This window comes from Thermobia domestica, chromosome 9 (assembly GCF_964235325.1).
Source record: "Thermobia domestica chromosome 9, izTheDome1.hap1.1, whole genome shotgun sequence".
NCBI classification, from domain to species: domain Eukaryota; kingdom Metazoa; phylum Arthropoda; class Insecta; order Zygentoma; family Lepismatidae; genus Thermobia; species Thermobia domestica.
In genome coordinates this window covers 195,555,112-195,575,024 of record NC_137462.1, presented here as the reverse complement: position 1 = coordinate 195,575,024, position 19,913 = coordinate 195,555,112, and the positions used below count along the sequence as shown (strand labels likewise).

At 33.1% G+C, this 19,913-nt stretch overlaps 1 protein-coding gene across 2 annotated transcripts in view; it reads right to left on the bottom strand.

Moving 5' to 3' along the window:
- LOC145660516 (uncharacterized) overlaps nt 1–19,913 on the bottom strand; it is a 302,611-nt gene that overhangs the window by 165,728 nt on the left and 116,970 nt on the right. For both annotated transcript variants that reach the window (XM_081725683.1, XM_081725682.1), the window contains exons 2-3: nt 19,709–19,873; nt 1,776–1,921 (exon numbers count right to left, since the gene is read on the bottom strand). In XM_081725683.1, the coding sequence (XP_081581809.1) occupies nt 1,776–1,921; nt 19,709–19,873 (311 nt within the window). The remainder of the gene's footprint in view (nt 1–1,775; nt 1,922–19,708; nt 19,874–19,913) is intronic.

Sequence of the window (19,913 nt, the reverse complement as noted above, 5' to 3'; positions counted from 1 at the left end):
TGTTTTATAAAGAAGCCAAGATTGTTTAAATATATTGATAGAAATTGGCAAAATTTATCGATTGCCTACGTAGCTTCCAACATTAGCTTGGATTGGACTTTCAATGATATTTACGTACCAAATTTGTAATTTAATACCTCAGTTTTAGCGTACTGATTATGATACATTGACCTTTAAATTTTACATGCAAATCAATAACAGGATTTTCCCGTTATTGTTTTACATTTCAAGTAATGGCGGGATTTTCCCGATGGCTAGGGCGGGAGCTTCTCAATTTAAAATATTTACTGACCGGACTTATTTAAGCTTATGGAACTTCTTCCAGCATAACCCCGCTGTTGCATAACAACACCAAGGCGAAACAAACTTATTTCTATGAATATGTAATATAAACACATAAATCAAAATATCTAAATCTAAAAACCTGGTTTAAACCAAAAAAGCCTGCTTTAAACCATAAAAGCCTGGTTTAAACATCCCCCAAAAACGGGTTTTTGGCATTTTCAAAAACAACCATGGTTTTTGCCAACTCTGCTTACTTTTGTATATAGGAAGTTAAAAACTTCTTATTATATACATTGGTTAATCCTTTGGAATTCATAATGTAAATATGTTGAAGTAAAATTGTTTGAAATATATTTTCGAAATTCATGTTTTATTTTCGAGGTTTTATATTATTATCAGCATCAAACACTAATTAAATGACTTTTTGTGTTATAGAGAAGCGAAACAAAGTCTGTTTTATCAATTTAAAGCAGAATTTTGAAAAAAAAAAAAAAAAAAAAGCCCAAAATTTCTCAAGCAAAAAAGCGAAGCAGAAAAAACAGTTTTTTTTTTTCAAAAAAGCCGTTTTTTTTTCGAGCCCTTGCATCTCTAGCAATAACCTGAATCACAGTAGTGTTTTGATCCTCTTCCATCGGGAATCGAACACAGAATCACATGAACCAAAAGGCGCGTGTGCTACCCACTATATCAGCAGGCATGGCTTTTGTTTGCTGCAATCTCACTTAATGACAGAATTCTTCTGGAAGATATGTAGCTCAAATAGCTACAACTTTATTACTTGTAATGCGTATTTAAAATAATAATAATAATAATAATAATAATATCACTGATATGCTACACACTGAACTTTCAACTCCCTTTTCCTTTAACTGAGTAATTAAATTCAAATTCCGTGGGTTTGACCAATCCTTTACTGTAGAGCATAAATTATTTGGACGTATTAAAAACATTTTTTCTCTTAACTGTCATCCACATCTTTCTTTGTTGATATGAATCTAGTTTGTCTTGTCATGTGTTGACGTAAGTTTGTACTTATTAATCAGTGAAAAATCTTCATCACCAACTGAAGCAGAAAATAACACAAGCATTTGAATATGACTACTGACAGATGAATTCTGTCATGTCAAAATGGCACCCCTGGTATGAGGAAATCTACAAAATTACAAACATGTTGACTTTTAACCTTTGAGCGTTACATATTGACAGAAAAAAAAAGTGCCCCATTTGCGTCCCAACAAGCTCCGGTATTGTTGTGAATGAATTTTCCCTTATGAAAACAAGTTCCGAGGCCTGTTTTTCTCTCAATATACTTGCCAAACAAGAAAGAAATAATATTCGTCAGTTTCAGGAACCAACGAGGTTATCCTGTATTTGTAGATGGATAGAATAACAGAAGAATTTCAAGGAAACAGTAGAGATATTTTTTTTTATATGTAAAGAAAACATGGAGGGCGTTGACATTTCTTCATGGTTAAGACATCTGTACTCACCTGGCATGCTCTGAGATGACTCCACTTTTGATGAGTTCATCCAGGAGAACCTCTCGTTCATCCTCCAACAAACGAACCATCTGCTGCAACTGTTGCTGCTGCTCCTGAGCCACTTGTAACGCATTTTTCACAGATGCAAATTCAGACTACAAGAAGAAAAGAAATAATTCAGACTAGAAAGTATTAAGAAAACTAGATATATTTATCATTACTAATAGTAAATATAATAACTTCATTCACGATCCAGTCAGTGATGCCAAACCGTGGGGAAAATCCTATATTGTGGGATTTCCTGACAACGATTTCTCGAAATGGGATAAAGGGAATTTTCATAAAAGTTGGCAGGATTTACAGGATTTTTCATACATTTATTCCACTGACGCCAACAAAATTGTCCATGGGCAAGTAGTAGACAAATGAGCCTCCAATAAACTTGAAATTCATACTAACTGTCAAATTTTGTTACTATAAAATGTATGCTAAAGTGAGGACTTCTGAGTCTCAAAAACCAAATGCAGAGGAACGTTAATTATATTCCGATATTAAAAAATAGAAATGAAAGGGGAAAAAAGAATTAACGGAAGAAAATAAAATGATAAACGCCAAACTTCCAAATCGTTCTATACGAAATGGCTGAAGAACGAAGTTTAAGTAGTCTTATTACGTTCAATAGAAAATTATGGCGCAAAAGCATGGATTGAAATACTAAATTCACAACAAAATGTACTTATTTTTATCAGCATTTTCAATTGTCTCTTTCAATTAAGGAAAATACTTGTATCAAAGCTATTTGATAAACGAAGACGATTGGAATTTTTGCATAATTCACTCATATATAGAAGAAAATTACTGGTATACACTAATTTCACTATTCATGTTTTCTAAGTTAAGAAAATTGTTATTAGTTTAGCGTGGGAAATACAAGAGCAAAATGGGAATTTCTGCCTCTCGAGATGGTATTGCAACGTGCAACGTTTCAGATTGGCATCACTAGATCTAGTCTCTCTTACTAAAGTTCATTCAACGAACCTTCTGATCCTGAAGTAAGCATTGCAGAATGGTATTACTCCGCCAGTCATCAAATGACTGGCTATCAATCAACGATTCTTTCGAGAAGCACGTGCTTGTACCCTGTCGGTGTTTTACATATTCCTTGAAGGCACCCATATTGTAAACTGTGATTCGCGGTTAAGGTGGGTCAGAGCCACTTTCTGCACATGCGTATTGTTTTTTTTATTGCATTAATTCAATTTAGTTCTTAAATACAGTGTTGTTTCTGTTGTTTAATTGTAAAGAAATTGTATTTCTGAAAATGACTCTTATAAGCAACAAAAACATTGAAAAACTGCTTACTTCACAATGGACTATTTTCTTCTGCCGCATGGATGTTTCAAGGCTCTTTAACCAATAAAATGAAACAATCACCACGTGTATTTGTTTACATGAGGTACTGAACGTGCCTTGAATAAACTTTAGCTTAAAACGTACAACAAATTGCTTCTTTTTTGTTTGTTTGTTTGTTTGTTTTACCATCTACATAATAAAAATACTAGGTCTACATTAATTGCAATTTTGAAGCGAAGCAATCGACCGACTTTTATTGATTATTCATAGAATGTTTTTAGTGCGTCAGCTGTTTTCGTGAACGAACACAACATAAAAATAGTTGAATTTGGCATATCAGCGAAAAGTATAATGGTTTTGAAAAATTGTGTTCGCAGAACAAAACGAAAAGGGCTTCGCCCTATTTCTAATGCTGAAAATTCTACTTTTCCATTGCCTGCAATGACAATTCGCGCGCCAAATGCTTTTTCAATGTTAAATATATGGGCATCCCGTTTTTCAGTGATATTCCTCAATGGTAAGTCCAATCTGGACATGTGACCCTTACGATACTCAGCACGCTCTCTCGAATCACCATATCAAATTTTGTTCAGAACGGTTTAGGCATCTCCAAGAGGTATGCGGATAAAGGAACGCCTAAGTTGAGTAGAGGGAAGCTTCGCTCCAATTCCACCGGGTCACGAGATGGACAGTACGAGAAAGCGATAAAAGACAAACAAGATAGGCGTGTTCGGAATGTGGTAAGAAAAGGATGCAGAATACTACTGAAATGGAACGGAAAATTCATATTGAAGTATATTGGATTAAGTGCAAGATAGAAGAAAAATATCGGGAAAAAAATAAAGAAAGAGAAACTGGTTAAAAAAATATATTATTTGAGACTAAATTTCTTTTTTTAATTATCTTCATGAAAAGTAGAGTAAAAGAAAGAAGAAAGATGAATAATATGATTTGCCATTGGGAGAAGAACATGTACGGATGTGAATACGCATTATTGTTTGCGATGTATAAATAATATAATTATGATAAGAGAAGAGCTAATGCAACGGAGGAATTAATGAAATCAAAAGTTTCAACAAGCGCTCTGTAGAAGTAGTAGAGTAATGTCCAATGGTGCAAATATTTTAGTGAGTGCCAATAATAGCGCTTAAAAATTTAATGGTTCGATTTTTGTTTTACAAAATTAATACTTACAATTTAAGCATAAATCAAACCGTCAGTTAACCGTTCTCGCTAGTCTAGTGGGTAACGCGTGTGCTTTTGGTGTGTGTAGTTCTGTATTCAATTCCACTGGGAAAGCATTTTTAAAAAAAATAAATAAACGCATTGCGGTAGTTCGAATTTTTTCTTAAATTGTTAGGTCAACATCTCATGTCTCAAAAAGAGATGCTAAACCTCAATAATCAAATTTAAATTTTGTTTCAGGGTTAACGTAATGTTTTATATAGAAGTATAAGACGAATGTGTCCAATTTCATGAATCATATTAACGGAATTTAAAAGTTAAAAGAAGAAAGAAAAATAGATTCTGTGAATTATAACGGAAGACGAAAAACTATTATTACTATGGTACCAAAAATGGAAATTCTGACAATATATAACGAAATACTTTGGATAGTTTAATAATTACCTGTACCTTGGGCAGAAAATGCTCATACATGTGCACTATACTTAATAGAATGTTAATTTAATAATAACAAAAGAAGAATGTTTTTAATATATGTAAAAAAATATATTATGGGATAGTGTTATGTAGTTGGTTGCTATGTAGTTGTTTATGGATACCTAATCATCATGTCTGTGTGCAGGACAGTTTGAATGAAAATATATTAAAAGTGTATCAACTAATAAACCATTTAGTACCGTTCATCGACTTTATAATTCTTATAGAAAAGGTGAGAATAATAATATGTATAATTATTAAAGATATTTTTACATACAAACTATTACTACCACTCGAGATTCATATATCACCGATCGAACCAGGTTGACGACTACCCTTGGTGAGTCGTTATAAATAAAACTACATTGGATTTTTTCAACAGAATATTACTTCTTTGTAGAAATTTGTAGAAAGATATTCTTTGAACTCGGGTGTGATGCAGTGCAGATCTAGTGCTTCTATGTTTATTTCTTTCGTCCAAGGTTATACAGGAGATTATCACTAATACGGCAGACAGGGCAGGATGAGCTGCATTACAGGAAGTTTGAAAAATAAATGAACTATTTTGCACATTTTTTCTAAAGTACGAAAAGTATTTTTCACTAAACAACGACAAATAAAGCGAGGAAATGGCCAGCCAGAAAACGTTGCATTACTAGACAGTCCGGATTAGAGAGAGAGAGAGAATTGTTTTCTTAACTACAAGTTTCAATATTAAAGAAAGGAAAAACGCAATATGTAAAACCTTCGGGAATTGAATGATGATCAGACAACCAAAATAACATAATGATAAGTTGGGTTGCATAATATGCAGGCAAATAAGAACAATGCACACCCGAAAGCCAAACAAGATACCCAGTCTCGGATCGAATCCTGGAGTCACAATACTGTATATTACAAGATCACTTCCATAATTGTAGAATATATTATTACAAAATTGATACTTAAATAAAGAAAGCATAAAAAGCCAAGGTTCCAAAATTTTCCGAGAAAAATTTTCATTCTTAAAACTAAGGTTTGGGGATCTTGAAAAGGGTTGCAGCTGAAAATAATATCTCTGATATTTTTAAATTTATTAGGAAAATTACATTAAATACACGAGATTATAAGGAAACCAAAGAATGAATCATTTCGCGTAATAATCCCTAAGGAAGTCGAAAATGGAATTATAAGGAAACCTTTAAAACTAAAACCATTATTTTTCCACTGCTCAGCGTTGGATTGACAAAATATTACTATGAAACCTTACATACCATAGTGTCTGTTGGTTTATCAAGAAAGGATGAAGGGACATCTAGCTGTTCCAAGCCATTTTATCCCCAGTGTCTTCTTTCAAATGGTTGAGGTTCGCTTCAACAAGACACCCTGATAAAGAATTGCAATATTCCTTCCATGTTCGTGATGTAGTAGCTCTTCCTTCTTTCAAATTATAAACAGATTCTACGATTTTCTTATTTTATTTTGTACTTAGTGAAGTTTTTATTACGATGGAATTTTTCTTTTTAAAATTCATTTACTAAGGGAGGAATACCAAGTGCAACCATATATAGATACACGGGTGTAAAAGCATGATTTTGGTATTTGGAAAACTTTTATTCCACAAATTATTGACCTGTCATTAATTTGCACCAATTCAGTGATGACACAGAGGACAGTTGAGGATGCTTACCTTTGACTGTCGGTCGTAACAGTACGAAATTTGATACCTGAAGACTTTTGTTTCATATATTGATTATTCATTTATATGAATTTAACGGATAACGAAGGGCTGGGAGCTCAGAATACTGATTGCAGTGAAACGCAGACGAATTAGGTAGTAAACAAATAAATACGATGTTTTTAAAAAATCTAAAATCTGTTTCATATTAAAAACAATATTTCGAATATAATCATATCTATTACACATTTTACATTTATTATTTTCGAGAAACAATAAAGAAAAAGGTATGGTAATCATGATTTTAAAAAAATCGAATTCATGATTTTAATATATCTACAGTTTTATGACCCCTAGATACCGAAAAGTAGTTTATCGATGCTTGTTTGTCTGTTCGTTCGTTCTTCCATATTTTATGTACAGTCACTCTAGGCCATACAGTTCAACGTATATTGATCAAACTTCAGGTTTCTAAAGATTTTGTAGATGGTTTTCTTTCTTTTTAATTTTTTCTACCCTCAAAAATAAGGATAGTTTACTGGAGTGTAAAAATGAAAAAAATAATTTTCTCAAAAACCGTTCTACAGATTTTATAGAAATTTCATAAATAATCATTTCATTAACAACTCTATAATATACTACCATATGCTCCCGCGTGTTACATGGACAATATTCTTCATTCGTTCCTCTCCTTGCGGCTACTATTTTTTTTAATCCACGTCTTACAGAGTGCACTTCGAAAAATCCCGTATCACCTACAACTTAAAAAAAAAAAAATGAAATGAAATCTTTAAGTTTTATATCTCACGGTTATGCCGGTTAGGCTAAAGGAGAAAGGTGGTGATGAGAAATGAATGAAATGGTGGAATGAAGAAAGTGGGAGGAAACAGGAGAACCCCGAGAAAACCCACAAGCATGGTGTTTGTCCACCACAAAGTACACACGGCGCGAGCTGGGATTGAATCAGGGACCCCAAGCACCGGAGGTGAACTCTCTACCACTGAGCCACCGCCCCCCCCCCAAATCTACAACTTAAAATGTAAAGAAAACATTTGCACAGAATTTTAAGGATCTGTGCGTAACAGTTTCGGAGATCTGGCTAACGGAAATAAATCATTCACACCCCTTTGTACACCTTTGAGGCCGCATTTAAAAAAAATCACTTATCTATAGGCTAAAGTGCACGGAAAACATTTATGTAAAACTTCAAGTTTCTACTTAATAGTCTCCGAGATCTAGCGAATGGTAAAAAATAATTCGAGCTCTCCTACTTCCTTTCAGGAGCCTCATTTTGCAAACTACTGTTTTATAAGCAGCTTAAAGTGCAAGAAAACAAAAATTCAAAGATTCTAAAACTTAATAATTTCGGAGATCTGGCTCACGGCAATAAATCATTCGAACTCCCGTTTATTCCTTAGGGGCTACATGTTAAGAAATCCCATCTTACCTACACGCCTAATGTCCAAGGAGAACACTTATACAAAATTTCAAGGTTATCAGTATTTTTTTCTGGAGAATTCCACAAGGGGTAGTCACGGCTGGATAAACCCAACTGGAGGCCCGGGGCTAGAAAAAAAATTTGTGGCCCCTGCTGACTTCAAATAATACATTTCTGTGAAAGCACAGCAGGAACGTTAAGGGAATATGTTTTATATTTTTGGTCATATAATGATTCTATCTTCATGATTCTTTACACATAGCCAGTTCAGATTTTGATCAGAGTGGAGGTCCCTGTCCACCTTAAGGCCAGGGGCTATAGCCTCCCCAAGCGCCCCTTAATCCGGCCCTGGGGATAGTCTTCTCTTGAGGCTGACTTTTCTTCGGACTATACCCCTAAGTTTTCTCAAAATTCTTATTACATGTTTATATTTCATAAATATTTTAGGAGTAACTGTACCATAACATGTTTCCATTTAAGAAATGAGAACGAGAAGTTTAGTGTGATGATCTTTATTTTCAACAACGTGGTCAACAGAATATATAAATTAAAAATAAATAAGGTAGGACACAAAAATATGGTAGTGTATCTTGTGCATCAGTTTATATAATGATATGTGGAAACGTATTTGAGTTTCTTTAGAAATTTAGAAGTTCATACCAGTATAAAAATTTTAAACTAAACGAAAGAACATTTTTTATGTGCAAATCAGAAAGCAGAGTACACTCACTGGCAGACGTAGGTGGCAACGACCTTGGGTGCTTCCGTGTTTTCCGGGCTTTTTAAAAAAGAAGTCACCAAAGCGAACCAACCTGTTCGTTCATGTAGCGTGTGTGTGAATGGCTGTATGCGATTTTGTTTTGTTTTTTGTCACACTAAACATGAAACTTAATTACTGCTTTAGGATTTATCCCTTTAGCAGCCTAGCAAAAATTTGTTTCGTACAGTTGTTAATGGCGGAAACGCTGAAATTAACAACACCCATCTTCGCAATCAATGTCAAAAGGAAGAACTGGTTTAAGATGCCTTTTTGCAGATTGGAATTTGCTGTTAATAAATCGTTTGTAAACAACTTTTTTTTTTTTGTTTATATGTACTTTTCTTTATTCTTTCTTTTTAAATTTCCCCTTCTTTGTAGTCCTTAATTGATAATGGTATTAGCTTTTTTTTGGTTGACTGAAGGATGTTGTACGGCTTCTTTCAATTTTGTACTTAACAGTAAAATCTTTTTAAGGGAAGCACGGAAACTAAAACCTTATTTCCTCCTGAATAATGAACTTAATTTCTTTTGGCAAAAAGTTTAGAAGATGACGGCTACGACACTGGCAAAAGGAAGACAGAAAACATACAAATGACATCTTGCTTCTCAAACCTTCACGGCTGATAGTTCTCGGTATTTTGTATTTTTTACTTTCAAGTGACGATAGGAAAGAAGAAAGCATGATGTCCATGAAAATAAATAAATAAAATTGAGATGTCAATGGATTTACACATTTCATGGTGCCTATATACGAAAGATTTTCCAATGTCTGTTCCTATCTTATTCTTTTCTCTTTTTTTTTATGAGATTCTCTGGAAGAATTTTTCGAATTCTTTTTCTATCCCCCAAAATAAGGATACTATACTGAAGGCTGAAAATTTTAAAAAAAAAAAAAAAGTTCTCAAAACTGCTCTAACGATTGTAATTATTCTTCATAAATCAATATTTCAATTAACAATCCTATATAATACAGTATAAGCCGTTTCTATGGGAAAAATCCAGAAGAGAGAGTTTACTTTTGAGGCTAAGCTTTTTCGGACGATCTTCTCAAAAACCAAGTCACGCAATTTTGTTCATATTTCATAAATAAATATTAGATTAAGACACCTACAATATGGTATAAAGTATTCTGTTAAGTCATCACAAGTATTCTGCCTTTATTGGCAGGTCACTTGCTGCAACTCAGAAGCTTCCATGCTCCACGGTCTTCTGCTAATCTCTTTGTCTTCACGTATGATTTTTCTGTTCTGATATCGTCTATTAATTGTAGTTTTTTTTTTCTTCGCCCCTTGCCTCTTTCCTACCACAGTACTTTCTAGCACGCCCCTCATGATACAGTTTCTTCTTAGTCAATTTCCCAACCAGTTTCTCTTTCTATTCTTAATAAAATCTAAAATTATTCTTTTCTGCCCACCACTTCGAACACTCCCTCATTCGTTTTCCGCTCGACCCAGCTAATTCTCTTCATTCTTCTCCACACCCACATTTCGAAAGCTTTCAATAGAAGAAGCTGGCTACAAATTTTCTATTTTAAAAAATCGTAAATATCTTTTTGGTCCATCTTTTACTAACACTTAACTAGCTATTACTTGTTGCAGAGCAAGCATGCAAGCATTTCTACATTAGATTTCTCTTGACTTTAATGCTGGGAGCTCTTGTCATATGTTTAAAGCAAGACTTTTATTCGAGACTACTTGCAAATGGTAGGCTACTTGTTATGACTACAGTACTTTTAACTGGTAAATCTGGAAATCGGCAAATATAGAAATGCTTCGTGTATAGTTTCATTCGGCTCTTCTTTTGCTGCAATAGTTCGACAGAATTTTACAACGAATAGAATACTGATGCAAGCCAAGCAATAGATCGTACCGAACTGGCCCAAAAATCCACATACACAATGTTATACAATAACTGAAATAGATGGGAAAATTGTATTTTAAATATTGGTTACCGTTAGTTCTTCAAAAAGTATTCAAACTTGCGTAATACTTATTTTAATAATAGGGTTCACAAAGAAAGGACCCAGATTGCCAGATTTTTGAAAACATCAGAATATTTAAATACCTTTTGGCAAAGGTCTGATTTCTGACACTACAAAATATGATACGAAGTCGGATTGAATTATTTTAATTGTCGGACAAATATTAATTGACGTATACACACGACTAACTTATATGTAACAAAACCACAACTGCTTCATTTTTTTCAAGTCCTTGTCGTAATCCTCAACCTATCTTTCCACTAAAACTTTTTAATTACCAATGTTGTATATTTCTTGTCGAGTAGAAAATGGAGAAAACCTGTTCTATACAAGGAGTATTGACTTAGTGAGCTCACGTAGCAATATAAGATAAACAGGATAAGATCCACCTTCAGGAAAAACATTCAGAAGAAGACAATACGTGGACAATTACGTGAATATTTACTAAGTCCTGACCCCCCCCCCCCAAAAAAAAAATCTGCGCGCACAGATAGTTGAAGTTTGAAAAAATGACAATGTTTGAGAACATTCATGATTTTCTTTTTTGCTAGTTTTATTGAAAAGTTATATACAACAGACAAAAAAATCAAATTCTCTAAGTTTGTATATATCTTTGTCTTTTTACAAGCATTCAAATACCACCACCGAAACTTTCCGCCAAGCAAATAAGTGGAAATAACACATAAGCTATCTTAATACTTTATGAAACTGTCTCGTAGCAGTTACATGCTTATTTACGCAGTTTTTTTTATGTAGTAGGAACACTCGTAAGAAGACAATATTTCCTTTGATTCTATCGTATCCTGTTTCCACTGCACCCCTAGCAATTTATATTCCACAAGAGGCGTGCGTGCAAAGTGTAAGCTATGTACAATTCATACTCAACGTGCAAGATAACATCTCTCTCACGCTAGACATGAAAATGTTTGCAGTATATGTATTTTTTCTTTTATATGTCTGGTTTCCTTGACCAAGACCGATAATGTCTCATGAATATAATTTCCTGAGGTAATTTTAAAGGATTAACGACAGTTTGCCATTCTCGACATAGCCTCACTCGTTATTTATTTTATTATTATTATTATTATTATTATTATTATTATTATTACCATTATTATTATTATTATTATTATTATTCGTTTAAATGCTTTATTGTAGTTTATATTTTGCTACATTTTTATGTTCAACAAATGCACATACTGACCTTGAGCAAAATATTATTATTATTATTATTATTATATTTGCTCTTTATGGTGGTAAGCAATGGTGCGATGATATCGGCACTTTTTTAAAATTTGGATCGTAAAGAAAATATTAATGAGTATCACGAAAAAATCTATCCTATGCTACTTTTAATAAATGCAAAGATCCTAAATACATATTTACAACACATTATATAAAATACTTTACTCTTTATCAGGTATGTAAATAGGATACAAGCTTCTTTATGTTTAGTAAAATGGCGATTATTATTATATTGTAATATGCTTAGGGTCATTATTATGAAAGGCCATATTCGAAAGAAGTACACACAAATATGCTATATGAAAGAAAGAACACAGGTACACATTGTAAATTATTAACCTTGTGTTTGACCGAGAACTGGGTTACTTTTAAGTTCGGAACGGTTAACTTATTGCAACAATATAACTTCATCTGGTCCAAGCAACAACCCACGGTTCTTCTTAATTTCTAGTCTTAGGTTGCCTGAAAAATAAGTTTAAAATATATCGTTGTAGACTTGCATATTGTCTCAAGTTATTATGATAAAGACTTCCAGAGTCAAGAATTTCGGATCAGAAGCAAATGATCCATTTTAATCGTTTTAAGATTTTACATAGTAAATTTAATTCGTAATTATTGGATATTTACATTAGGCAAACAGTGCGTTATAAAATTGATACATACTGAAATTAAGAAGAAAATGATTGTTGTGGAAATAATATGTGTGATTGCAGTCATAATCAAGTATTCATTACAAGGATGTTATAAATAGAGGATCTGAAAATATGTATCTTCATCCTATTAAATCAGCGAAGCCAAAAAGCAACCGAGCATCGGCACGTCTGATTGGCTACTTTCGTTTCCGCCATAATTGTTGGATCAAAACATTGCGATCCTATTGGGCGGAATGGGCAGAGTAGGGGTGGCGAAACTGTGACGTATGGCTTCAAGATTTCGTTGTAAGGGCAGATCCTCTATTTTATAAGATCCTTGGCTCATTAGGAAATTAGAGAATTGTTTGTTAATATTATAAAAAATTGCAAGATTCTTAGTATACTTATAAGTAGTACTATCTTGAACGAGATCTTAATTAAATATTTGTTTCTATTAATTAAAAATGACGTATAAATTAAATTAGGAATAGGCACTTATTGAAATAGTTGTAAACTTGCCCTAACAGTAATCAATCAACCACAAATCAGATTCAAATAATTAAACCATCCTCGTCGTGAAACGTCGACCAAATTATAAATAATCCTTACTTTTGTCATATTCTCAGTTTGTGGAGCTAATTGTAGTCCAGAATGAAGTTCATCTCACACGTTATTACAAATCTTAATAAAAAAAAAAAAAAAAATCTTAAGCTTTCAAAAAGACACCTAAAAGCTATGCATGTATCTCAAATAGAACATGGTCTCTATAGAATTGGTTTAACTTATTAAATGCTTACATCCAGCGGGGGAAATCTGTCTTCAACATTGGGGGGGGGGGGTTAAAACCGCTCCCATATATTATATATATTATATATATATATATATATATATATATATATATATATATATATATATATATATATATATATATATATATATATATATATATATATATATATATATATATATATATATATATATATATATATTTATTTTTAAGCGATGTTCAAAATATAAGTATTTATGAAGTTGAAAAACAACGCTGTGGATTATCTGGGCAGCAGAATTGTCTTCAACATTGGGAGGTGGGCAGATTTGACACTGTGCGGAAGGGGGAGATGAGGCTCATATTACGGTAGATGAATCTGATTTCTGAGGTGAACTTGTTGTATATTATATATTAGGCGATGTAGATGAAGTGGTAGTTGGGCACAAATCATCACATTTCTCCCGAAAATCCACATTTTAAAACGGATTATTGGGAGGACAGTCTTCCCAGTTCCAAGATTGAGGGGGATGTGTCCCCCTCATCCTCCCGGGATTTGCGCCAATGCTTACATCATTTTGTACTAAAGTTTAATACTGAATTTTACTGCATATTATTGCTGATACTCCTAGTGTTCTTTACCTTTTTTTTTTTTTTTTTTCACTCATCATCACAAAGTGCACCAAATGATTTGTGGAGCCCTGAGTGGATGTAACCAATAGAATCTTGTACAGAAAATAGTGTACAGTAAGAAGAGCGAGTCAGACAATGATGTAGTATGTCGCCACAACTATTTAACATTTACAGTGAATATTTAATGAAGGTAGCATTAATGGGAATTGATGATTTCAAGATTGGAGAGTAGATCATTAACAAGATCAGCTATGCAGATAATACGGTTATTTGTAGCTAGAACCGAAGACGGACTACAGGAGATGATTGACAAAATAGTTGACACTGGGAAATTAGATTGAATGAAAATCAATATAGAAAAATTGAAAATCATGAGAATATGCTGTGGAAACGCGCCCTTACAGGTCAAAGAGAACTTGAAAAGGTCGACAATTTCAAATATCTGGGACGTATTTTGACGAAAGACGCGTACCGCACCAGTGAGATCAGGTCGTGAATTGCTATAACCAAAGAAGCATTCAACAAGAATAGGGCCCTCTTAATTAGCAGCCTAACATTGGATTAAGGAAGAAATTGGTCATTACCAATATCTCAATGTATATTGGGGTACCGTACTTTCACGCAGGGCCCCAAAGGTCTATTGGATATATATGAAGAAGTCTATTGGATTGTATGGTTCAGAGACTTAAACTTTACGGGGGTTAAAGAAGAAATATTTACAGAGACTCGAACAGTGGTGTTGGAAGAAGATGGAGAAGATGAAATGGACAGAGAGAGCAACAAACAAAGATATTTTAAAACGGATAGGAGCGAAGAGGACACTTCTAGGACATCCTTCGGGGCCAATTAGATTGGACACATTTTGCGAAGAACTTGTATTTTTCATAACGCCATAAGGAAAGATGAAAGAAAAACGACGAACAGGAAGAAGAACACAACTGATAGATGATTTGAACAGAAGAAAATATTGGAACTTAAAAGAGGAAGGTGAAGATCGAAAAACGTGGAAGAAACATTTCAGGCCTAAATCTATTTAAAAAAAAAAAAAACTCATTAGTCCCAGGACCTGCCGAAAGGCAGAATATTTAATAATAATAATAATAATAATAATAATAATAATAATAATAATAATAATAATAATAATAATAATAATAATAAGAAGAAGAAGAAGAAGAAGAAGAAGAACGTCATATAATGCTTTCTTTTCCAGCATGCTTTCTTTACTTACAATTTTCGTATTCTTTGTCCTAGTACAAAGCAGCATTTGACTCATGGAAAATGCTACAAAACACTACTATTGCTAATAATATTTTGTCTCATACGAGGACATACAGTAGATGTAAATATTTATTACAACAATAATATATTTCTTTGTTCATAATAGAGTTCATATATGCCTTAAAACTTCACTGTTCATTCCTATGTTTTACTTCCCAGGAGGCTGGAAAAGCTTGTATATATTATTATTATTATTATTATTATTATTATTATTATTATTATTATTATTATTATTATTATATTATAATCCTTGCCTTGTTTAGCAAGGTTATTTTCAAGTTTTATGATGACATTATGTTTGTTTTAAAACGTCATAGTTATTTGTGCTTCCATACAGCATCCTTTTATTTACAATTCTCATGCTCTTAATAATAAAAGACAACTCTTTTATATTTGCTGTTGTAAGTCTTCATAAAAGTGACTAAACCAAGTTGAAGGTTTCGTAAGATTTATCTTTCAGAACGTAAATACAAATAGCTTACTATTGACTTTTCTTCTTAACCAACTCGACATTGATATTATAAAACAAACACTAGATTCAATGGCTAGAAGACGAGTAGAAGGTAGTGTTTTCAACACTGCTGCTAACATTCATAACGAAAACGCTTTATTGAATATGTTACCTAAACTCATCTTCTTCGACTTTGTCGCTTAACTTTACTCGTATAATTTTTCGTTCGTTAATCGAATAGTGTTGCTTGCTCTCTCTCTCTCTCACTCTTATATATATATATATATATATATATATATATATATATATATATATATATATATATATATATATATATATATATATATATATATATATATATATATATATATATATATATATATATATATATATATTACTAACGGAAGTGCCAGTTCTTCGCACGGAAAACATAAGGTTTAATGATATAAAACCAAAAATTTGAATAATTGTAGAAATTGTCACTTTTAGAAGCGGGATCTTCGAAAGCGCTGCAACAAGTGTCTGCTTATTACATGATTTTCTTTAACTCTCAATAGTTCAACCGTGTTCTCAAACCTTGCAACCTTAATTTAAATTGTTTAACTTACAATGGTTCAACCGCATCTTCAAATCTTGCAGCCTTAATTTAACTCATTTTCCGACGTCATACAATGATTAAATTTCACACAGTGACATAAATCGAGTGACGATACAATATTCGAGTCCTATTCCGTTATGCAACCAAAATTGCTCTACAGGTGACTTCTACAGGATAACATCCAGGGATATTAGTAAATTATGGCTACGTCTCAGATTGTGAAAATATGATATAATCTTTTATTATTGTATGAGAGAGAGAGATTAAGGGTTCCTCAATTTTTAGGTCCTACAAGATGTTTTAATCATATTCTATCAGCTTATCCAAAGGGACGAAGATCTAACAGCCTAAATAGACTTATCTTAAATCTAGTTTGCTTGTTTTACCACATTCTAATAAATAATGGTTATAGTCATTATGTTACTATGAAACTATTTCCTATAAATTTGCTTTCGTAATTTGTGGTATTTTGATCGACACCCTTAATCAGTATTAAAGCTATGAAGTACCTACAGTATTAAAGTGAAATCCGACACGCTATAAGTTAGTAGGTTCATTTGGAGCTTAAGAGTTCCGTTGACCATCGACGCCATGTGAGATGTGGACATACAGCACTTACTACCAACATGGTTTGAACCGGAAGCAATGTGATCATGAGTCAACGAGACATCTAGAAGACAAACTCTCGTATTTCTCTTGCAGTTTCATGACTAAAGTACAATAGTGTCATTTCAAATTTTGTCAGAGGGGAGGAGGAGGTGAGGGATAAGATTGTCCACAGACGTAAGAATTTAACTTTTTTAAATTAGTACATCAGTATGCATTTCTCTCTCTCTCTCTCTCTTTTTTTTTTAATTATGTGTATCTCAAACTTAAGAGAGTGTAACTGCCCTTTTCTTCCCTAATTGACTCTCCACCCACCCTCTTTTCATAGGGGAATACACGGAAAGAAGCTTTGTAGTAGTGGTACCGAAGAATTGAATTTACACGAACAAGAAAATAAATAAATCAATCTATCAAAGCAACATACTCCTCAGAAGAGTTGTACAAACTGATTATTTCATTCTTGAATTGGACATTAATACAGCATTCACTTGATACGTCAAGTAAGAAAACGTGATGGTCAACGTTAATTTCTATGGGCTTGGTCAACCAGCCTTTTCTTTTACCTCAATAGTGCAATACTTTTAAAGAAAACGGGAATAAACGTCCTGAAAATTTTCCATTTAACGGGAGGAGGAGTGAAATCAATTCATCAATAATGGAATGACACGGATACCCTAGCAATAGAACAGTAAAATGATTGATACGACTTCAAAATAGTACTCTACTGTTTGTATGATTCTCGTTGGTTATGATTTCAAAATCATAAGTGAAAAAACAGTGCCGGTATATTTCCAACTACCAAGATAATCATATTTAGATAGCAGCACAATCCTCCTTATTTGTTCAATACTTTTCTTCTTACAAAAGCCATAATGCATTTAAGGAAGTTAGTAATTTTCAAATTCTATTTGCGAAATGAATATCAGTATAAAACTTTTGTCGCTACACATGACTGTTTTAGACTTCCAAACTATGCTATGCTTAAATGTCAGAAGTCTTATAGAACGCCTTTGTCCGTCCGTCTGTCTGTCTGTCTGTCTGTCGACGAGTATCAAAGCAAAAACGTTAAGAAATATCGAGACGAAGTTTCTTGCAATCGATTTAGCGTCCCGAGAATAGGTCCCACCTCCTCCGTTGACTCTCTATTCAAACTGGCAGTGGTTAAAATTAGTCATTTCTCGTTTCAATGTTTATAACCACAGAACGACACCGGTAAGATAGCAAGAAGCGTTTTTTTTTTTTTTTTTTTTAACGATTCAGTTTTTCAAGGCAACGTACACTCATGTCCAAAATGATTGTCGCATATCTATAACTGTCTTCTTGTAAGAATATAATTTGATAATGATTTTGCAAGGTACTTTTAATGCTGATACTATGTGTATAATCGGGATATGTATATTTGTGGTAAATTTCATAGGAAATAAATATGAAAATTAGAATGAGTAAAACAAAATATTGCTAAATGGACAAGAAAGTTTTATTTTCGTTTTATTGTTCTTATTTACTGCTCCTTTGACACGAAATTTGCCACATATGTGTCTTTGCCGATTATACAGATACTAACATTATAAGAAATGCAGGGCGAATTTGTTATCAAATTATATTCCTACAACAACATATTTATAAACATGCGACAATAATTTTGGACATGAGTGTACCATGATTATCCCGAATACTATCAAAGTTAGAAGTGGTTGAAATTTAATATTACTTCGGGGTTTCAATATTGGTTATCACTGAGGAAAAATGGTAAGAGATATCGAAATGCGGTTTTCTGTTAATTATTTCAGCGTCCCAGAAATATGTTCCACATTCTCCATTAACCCTCTATTCAATCTGGAAGTGATTCAAAATAAAGATTTCCTGTTTTAAGATTTATCGCCATAGAACAAAGATGGTAATAGAAAGCCAGTTCAGGGTGCCATGAGAATATACCATCACAACTTGCAACACTTTACTGAAAGCGGAAGGGGTTGAAATTTTCTATTATTTCCGGTTTCAATATTGATTTCCGTAGAGCAAAAACCGTCAGATATATCGAAACGCAGTCTATTTTACAATCGATTTAGGTTCCCAAGAATAAGTTACATCTCATCCCTTAATCCTCTATTGAATACGGAAGTGGTTAAAATTAATCATTTCTGATTTCAACAATTATTGCTAAAGAACAAATACAGTAATAGACAACGACAGGCTTTTCTTTCTTTCTTTCTTTTTTCTTTTTTCTTTTTCTTTTTTTTTGCAATCGATTCAAGGTTTTAGAAGTATACGCCATCACAATCCACCACACACATTACCTAAACCGGAAGTGGTTAACATTTACTACTATTTCTGGTTTCAATACTGATTTCTGTAGAGCAAAAGCGGTAAGAGAGATCGAGATACTGTAGTTTACAATCGATTCAGCTTCCCAGAGGTATAGGTTTTATCTCCTTCCTTAACCATCTACTGAGTTTGGAATTGGTTCAAATTAACAATTTCCAGTTTCAACCCTTATCTCCATAGAACAAAAATAGTTAGGAACAGCGAGGAATGGCTTTTTGATATGTATTCAGCGTTAGAGGAACAGGTTCTACTTTATCTTAATAATCCATTGCAACCAGTAATTATAGACGTACTACTTGAAGCCTACTATAGTTTCACTGTGTAAAACGAAACTCATTTATTTGATCTATGGGAATTAATCTACAGTCAGAAGTTGGAGCAGATTTTTTACTGTTTCCGGTTTTAGTACAAAAATAAAGATGGAGACAGAACATATTCTTGCAAAGTTTTATATATTAAAAAGCTTCTCGCTATCTATTACCGTTTATATTCTATGGTGATCTGTGATGAAAGCAGAAAAGATCGAGTTCTACAATTCATTATCCAAAAGTACTCACCTTAAATGATAAAATAAGTCTAAGGATTTCGGCTATTTGCTCTTGTTCCTCTGCACGATTAGCCTCAACACGTTCCCTAAGGGACTGGTCCTCCGATTGTACTGACCCCAACTGTTCCAGGGCAGCTGTGAAGGCATCTTTCATATCAGTCACGGCATCTTGAAGCTAAAAAAAAAACAAACAAGATATAAACTCTCAATAAGAG